Genomic DNA, 7,365 nt, shown 5'->3' with positions numbered 1-7,365 from the left:
GGCCAAAAAAACAACAGGTTAATTTAAATGCTTCCCTCCACAGGAACATTTACTCAAATTCCTTTTACTACACTGCTAAAATACAGTGGACAGTCCTGTAAAAGCTACGAGTTCCCAGAGTTGGGGCTTACATAGGTCTCTGGGATTGCCTCGGGACACTGCTGATTGACCAGGCACTGACACACTGAGTGAGTCACAGGATCCACCATACTCTGAAGTACCTGGTATAGGTTCTAACTGTTTATTTCATATGTGTTTATGCCTTTTTTTTTTACATGGAGGTATAACTTTGCATTGTTTTGTTAAACTATATTTTTCACAGAAGTAAACAGCATTTCACCATTTGTTGCATGCTCAAAATTTTATTTTTGAAGAATTTGATTATTTAAATGTAAGCTCTTATATTAACATTCAGACATACAGAGAAGAACATGAAGTATACAGTATGTATACAGCAGCAACGAAGGGCCAACATCTGAAGAGGGTTCAATAAAATAGAATATTATTGGGTAACAATGAACAAAAGTGGATTTGTTGTGGACCAAACCGTTGTTAAAGCGGAGGTTCACCCAAATAACATGTATATAAGATCATATTCTTTATACTTCCACCATGTACAGTATGCCCTTTTTTTTTTTTTTTTTGGCTCTTCTCAAGGACGTCAATCATCTGGGCGAAGTCCTAGGTGATATTGCGCCTGTGCATAGAAACGCCTACTCCCGCATGAGTCAGTACCCGGAAGCCGGGTGGAAAATAGCCATAATAAGGTATGTAGAGCCAAAATAAAAAATAAAAGGGCATACTGTACATGGTGGAAGTATAAAGAATATGATCGTATATACATGTTGTTTGGGTGAACCTCCGCTTTAAGAAGACAAAAAGGACATTTTGAATACATAAAATGTGACAAACTAAGAATCATACTTTCCAACATCTTGCAAAAAAATCTGGCTGCCCCATAGTTATTTATACTCTGACTGTATTTAGACAATAGCACATGCACTTGCGGAAATTAAAACCAAGACTGTCTCACCTGAAATAGGGACATTTAGGAGGTATGTGGAGTCAAGTGTATATGTTTGGATTAGTGTAAACTGAGTGTGTAAAGTGTAAATGGAGTAGAGGATCATGGCAGATGTTATACACATTCAGTATAACTAACAAGGCAAATCATCCCATGGCACTTAGACATGGCAGTTGCAGAAGTTGCACATTGTGTACATACACATAGGTAATGTTGTTTGATGGGCAGAATTGTCATACAGCATATAGAATAACAAACTGGCAAACTGTAAAATCTATACATTTATCATTAACTTTCTACAAAATTTGAAAATTGGAGGCACATAAAGTGCCAATGTTGTCCATAAACCAATTTTCTAAAGCATCTTAGGCAATGAAAGCTAACGTTTGACTGGTTGCCACTGTCAACACCTCCAGTTTTCCTTTCCATTTCTCACATATGTTCCATTCAATAAAAGCGACATGTAGGGAAGCTGTGTATAGGTAATATTAATGTATACATTGATATAATATTGACGGTGCCTAGATTCACATGAGGATGGAAGAATCTATTAGGCCCAGTAGACTGGCAGGTCCCCACACAACACACGGATGGTAGTGCCCAAGACTGAAGGATCACTCTCCAGCTTAGCGGGTTCATTCTGTCTGGCAGTATCCAAACCAATCTGGGTAAAAGGAGATATTTTTTAGGTTCAGGCAGTGAAATGTTATAATACATTTTTTTAAGGAGGTACATAGGAAAATTACTAAATAACAACCAAACTTTTCCCCGAGTTTTCACCATCTCACAAACTGAAACTATACTGTATGTTTTTTTTTTTTTTTACATTTCTCTGTAATTTGTTGGAACAAATGAAAGCCACGGGATATTGGTGTAAAATATCTGCATCATCAAAGCAGAGGTTCACAATATATGACTTTTTGACCTAGCCGGGGGGAGGTCGGACGGGGATAAACATGATGGGCCAGATCCACGTAGCGGATCGTAATTTTAGTCCGGCGTAGCGGATCGTATTAACGCTACGCCGCCGCAACGTTGAGAGGCAAGTGCTGTATTCACAAAGCACTTGCCTCTAAAGTTACGGCGGCGTAGCGTAAATCTGCCAGCTTAAGGGCGCGGAATTCAAATGTTAAAGATGTGGGCGTGTTTTATGTTAATTTTACTTGACCTGACGTTAATGAAGTTTTTTCTGTAAGGCGCATGCGCCGTCCGTGGGGGTACCCCAGTGCGCATGCTCGATATTAACCTGCAACAAGCCAATGCTTACGACGTGAACGTCATTCTACGCAAAGCCCTATTTGCGAACGACTTACGCAAACGACGTAAAATTTTCAAAATTCGATGCGGGAATGACGGCCATACTTAACATAGGATACGCCTCATATAGCAGGGGTAACTATAAGCCGAAAAAAGCCTTACGGAAACAACGTAAAAAAATGCGCCGGCCAGACGTACGTTCGTGGATCGTCAGATCTAGCTAATTTGCATACTCAATGCGGAAATCGACGGAAACGCCACCTAGCGGCCAGCGTAAATATTCACCTTAGATCCGACGGCGTACTAAGACGTACGCCAGTCGGATCTAGCGCAGCTTCAGGCGTATCTTGTTTTGTGGATACCAAACAAAGATATGCCGAAGCAAACTAGCAGTTACGCGGCGTATCAATAGATACGCCAACGTAACTGCTTCGTGGATCTGGCCCAATGTTGCAAAAGGCGATCTTCTGAAATGGTCTATTTTGTCCCTAGTTGAGCAATTGTCCCAGATAAAAAAAATCTCACCTTGCTCAGCACATTCTCAGCAATGTTTTGAAGACTCTGTATGCGTTCTGCTTCCATACGTGTAATGTAACATGCATGTCCGGGACGTGGGCGTGTGCAGATCAACATCTGTGTAAAGAGAAAAGAGAAAGAATTTATTAACTAAAACTCGCTATCATTATTAACCTTTCAGGCCTTCTTAAACTTGTCCATTTTCAAGCAGCAAAACTCATGCATTTTTGTGCTGCATTTCAAGCAGAAATCAATGTATTTCAAATTTAAATCTTTGTTATTGGTTCACATCCTTGAGTTGCAGTTTAGTGTGAAGGGTTGATTATACTGATTTACAGTATTTACACCTATGTGTTTACATTACCATGCATGCTACAATGCACACAGAACAGTGTGAATTCATTGTAAAAGTGGAACTGTAGCCAAGCAGCTGTATACACCAATGAAATGTATATATCAACTATTTTGCCATTCAATATATTTGCATTACTGCTTAGCCATTTTGTAAATTTCACTTTTTTTTTTTCTTACTACAAATATGGATTATAGAAATGAGGGTTATAATTGCCCTAAGTTACAATTTATCATACAGTTGCTTAGTCTACATGGGAACTGACATTACCTTGCTATAATCATAGATAACACTGGCTGAAGTATTGATTCCAGTGTCCAGGTGGAAGGTCGCCACACCTTCAGCAGGTTTCTCTTTGGAACTTGCTCCATCGTGCAGAGACATCTGGAAAATCTGTTGACACAAAGAGATAATGGTCTGAACTATAACATTATGTACTGTACACAGACTTATTGACGTTTTCACAGAGAGGAAAATCCACTGATATTTGTTAGCAGTCTGCACAAATCTGTTTTTCTGACGCATTTATGGCAGCACACACTGGGTTGTGACTCCGCCCCAGTGTGTGCTGCCATAAAGATGCGTCAGGAAAGGAAAATTACGGAAAGGTGAGTATACAATTTTCCGTTTTCCTGACGCATTCATGGCAGCACACACTGGGGCGGAGTCACAACCCAGTGTGTGCTGCCATGAAGATGCGTCAGGAAAGGTAAATTACGAAAAGGTGAGTATACAATTTTCCGTTTTCTTGTAATTTAGGCTGGATTCACACCTATACATTATGCCATTTTTCAGATTTGCACTACCGAACCTTTTCATAAGAAACCATGTTAAATGGACTGTAGTGCAAATCTGCAAAATGCAAAAAACACTACAACTACATAGGTGTGAATCCAGCCTTACTGCCCCACCGCAGCTTTTCCAGAACTGTATTTAAGGTCCCATACCAGAAATGTTATAATGTACTGGAGTATGACTACTATGTTCTACCATTTGTGTACTTAGAACTAGTTATGTAATGGTAAAAGTATTAATTGTAGAGACTGCCATTTATCTAATCTTTGGATTGTAGAGTAGACAAATCTAAACCGGACAATTCTATAATTCATCAATACACAATATACATATACATTGTCATTCTTGGGATCATGGAAGTCATCTTCTGTTTCCATTTCTTCTTTTTAAACATAAGGTATCCTGGATCACCGTTCATGAGAGGGTTGCTAGTGTGATCAATGATATACAAGCTTTTTTGATCGAACTTGGGAACCATGGGTAACCTATATGAAGGCACCCATGTCTTCTTCCCAACAGTAATTGTATGACATCTATACCACCTCTGATTCCTACTTCTTCTGTCTTCTCTATTTTTTCCTTTGCTTTCCTCTTTCTTACCTTTTCCATCTCTCCTCTTCTCTTAACTTCTCTGGATTTATGTTTATACAAATCTTACTACCAGCCTTTCATGCAAGTAAAGTGTTAATCTGTCACGCGAACCATGACAGATTGCAGGAAGAGGTTAATTCCTATGGTTTGATACTTGAAGTGTGTTCCTACGTGGGTTGTTGAACGATACATTTATTGTGTTTTCTTGGTTTATACTCTGTGTTCATAAGCTGCTGCACTTTGTTACCCTATTGCCTCTTTTGTATTTGGTACTGTAATAACTATATCATAAGGTTGACTGTGTTATTTTCTTAGAATTTATGGTTTTGTGAAACCTCAAATAACATTCTGAATGTAAAAATAGTCACTCGTTATTGTATACACTTTTAAAACCATTGAAATAAACATAATTGCACCAAACACTAGGTGGTAGAAAAATTTCCCCGTTATCTTTTTTGAATTGAATATAAAACTTACTGTTTCAGTATGTTTTTGGCTCATATGAAGGCCCATCAAGAGGACAGCAAGGAGGACTATGACCAGGAGCACCACAACCAGCACCACACAGAGGAGCTTCTTAAGGCCACCAAGGCATGGTATCCTGGGCACAGGCAGCAGCTCAGAATACACCTGGGGAACAATTGAAGATTAAATGGAGGATTTAAAGTTTTAAAGTAAACCTGCCACAAGAGAAACATGGGAGCTGCTATTGCTAACCTCATCCTTAACAAGTTAGTGGCTAAGTTCTCATGATGACCAACTTGTTTAATACCTTCCGAATCAGTGACCAGGAAAAAGTATGCAGATAGCCAGAGGAAAAGCAAATGATTTATTTTGTGTTAGCATGACTGTACACGACCAGCATTTTTGAAGGCATGCCTCTATCTACCAGAAGAACAACACAGTATACCTACCACAAAAATAAGTCCAGACCTATAAAGAGGTCGGAGTGTATATCTACAAAGAGATCTTCAGAACTTCTTTTTACCAAGAGACCATGAAAGCATTTCTCTATCAATCTAAAGAAACGGCTCTGACAAAAGGGTGTACAAAAATTTCTTTAGCAAGAGAAAAGCATAACATTAACCTATGAAAAATCAAGAGAACTTCTCTAGCTAAACATAAGTGGTGAATCTTACTGTGAAGCATTTTTGAATCTTAATTCCAAATTAACAGAAGAACATTTTATCAGCAAGAGTTAATTGGAGAAAAATATGGTGGTGACAGCTACAGAAGGCCAACAAAGGAACAGAGATAATACACAGTATTCTAGATTATAGAATAATTCAAGTAATAATTAGATAATCCAACCCACTGGCATCCTTACAAAAATCTAATAACATAAGATTCATTAAACCTTATTCTCATATTTTCTCTCTCTTTGGCTAAGCCCATGCATCACTTACAGGTGGTGTGTCCATCAACATAGACTTGCTCTGATCCATGACTGCTTGTTCCTTGTGATGTCTGCTCACTGCTGTACAATTATGGTGCAGTTGCTTCGTCATATATATCCTTAAAATTTGGATAGCGTCATCAGTTTGAAGTGCTCCTCAGCTTCCAGCTTGTTAAGTGTTTGCTTATGCACCAAAAAAATTTCAACAAAAGGCATTCTTCCTAAGTTTCAAGAGTTTTCACTAAAACACTTTATGCCAGAGAGTTGTACATCATTGCCCAATTAATGTCTTCTCTGCTGACAACCAGCAGAGTATTTCTTTGTTAACCCTTAACCTGCTGCCTGTGTACACCCAAGGTAGACAGTCAACGAAGCTACATTTTACAATAAATTATTTTAGCCAGCCCTGTCAAACAACAACTGACAGGTTATACAGTAATGAGAAATGCAGAGCAACAGATTATCTATGTCTAAAACGGGAGTGTATACAGTATTTGTCCAGTTCTCTTTTGCCTACTCTGTTTGTCGCAGTCTGTTTAACCTCCTTGGGGCTTATTCATTGAACAACCTATCAGATTTTAGTTTGAGGAAATAGGAACCATGAAAGATGAGTGGGTCCATAAGGCACTGTATACACTGTATATGAATAAAACACTATCTTTGAGGGCCCATTCACACTAGACGCAGTGTGATGCATTTGTGACTGTATTCCAACTGCATAGACAGTCCAAAATTCAGGTTATTCTATGGGCATAGTTCGCACTATTGCAGTGCAGTAAAAAAAAGTACAGCAGGCTGCATTTTTCTGTATTGCAAATGCACATAAACACACACAAATGCATGTAAATACACGAAATGTAGTGCACATAAAAGCCAAAAGAAGAAAGAAGATGGAAGTGACCTGAAAGAAAATGCAAGCTTAGGAAAAATGCACCGCAAATGCATGCAAATGCGCATAAAAAATATGTGTCAAATGCATATGCAAAACTGCGCAGTAAGGGCCAGATTCACAGTAAGAGTACGCCGGCGTATCTACTGATCTCATTTACGTTACCCGCGTCGTATCTTTAGTGTGTATTCTCAAACCAAGATACAACGGCATTTGGGTAAGATCCGACAGGCGTACGGCTTCGTACACCTTCGGATCTTAGATGTAATACTTTGGCGCCCGCTGGGTGGAGTTCACGTCGTTTTCTGCGTCGGGTATGCTAATTAGCTGTTTACGGCAATCCACGAAGGTACGCTCGTTCGTCGCATTCTCTTACGTCGTCGCTAGTCGGCTTTTCCCGTCGTAAAGTTACGAGTGCTATTTAGGAGGTGTAAAATTAGACCATCCATGTTAAAGTATGGCCGTCGTTCCCGCGTCGAATGAAATTTTTATTTTTTTTGCGTAAGTCGTTCGGGAATAGGAAAGGACGTAACGCACGTCGCCGT

The 7,365-nt window shown here is 39.2% G+C and overlaps 1 protein-coding gene across 1 annotated transcript; it reads right to left on the bottom strand.

The window, feature by feature from the left end:
- Window positions 1-969: 969 nt before the first annotated feature.
- Window positions 970-6,045, bottom strand: SFTPC (surfactant protein C). The gene is made up of 5 exons (XM_040346151.1): window positions 5,942-6,045; window positions 5,013-5,165; window positions 3,420-3,542; window positions 2,807-2,914; window positions 970-1,688 (listed from the first exon to the last, which is right to left on the bottom strand). Exons 1-5 carry the CDS (start codon window positions 6,041-6,043, stop codon window positions 1,575-1,577), a joined length of 600 nt encoding a protein of 199 aa, XP_040202085.1. The 5' UTR covers window positions 6,044-6,045; the 3' UTR covers window positions 970-1,574.
- Between the last annotated feature and the right edge of the window lie 1,320 nt (window positions 6,046-7,365).

The sequence above is a fragment of the Rana temporaria genome, chromosome 3 (assembly GCF_905171775.1).
Source record: "Rana temporaria chromosome 3, aRanTem1.1, whole genome shotgun sequence".
In the NCBI taxonomy this organism is placed as follows: domain Eukaryota; kingdom Metazoa; phylum Chordata; class Amphibia; order Anura; family Ranidae; genus Rana; species Rana temporaria.
The sequence above is the reverse complement of the archived record's forward strand: the minus strand, read 5'-3'. Positions and strand labels throughout refer to the sequence as shown.

Bases quoted from the DNA above. Each gene is read 5' to 3' on its own strand.
- SFTPC (XM_040346151.1), bottom strand. From the start codon at position 6,043: ATGACGAAGCAACTGCACCATAATTGTACAGCAGTGAGCAGACATCAC. The intron at 2,915-3,419 runs GTAATGTCAGTT...CTCTTTACACAG, and splicing joins TTATCTATGATTATAGCAAG to ATGTTGATCTGCACACGCCC. The intron at 1,689-2,806 runs GTGAGATTTTTT...CCTTTTACCCAG, and splicing joins CTGAGAATGTGCTGAGCAAG to ATTGGTTTGGATACTGCCAG.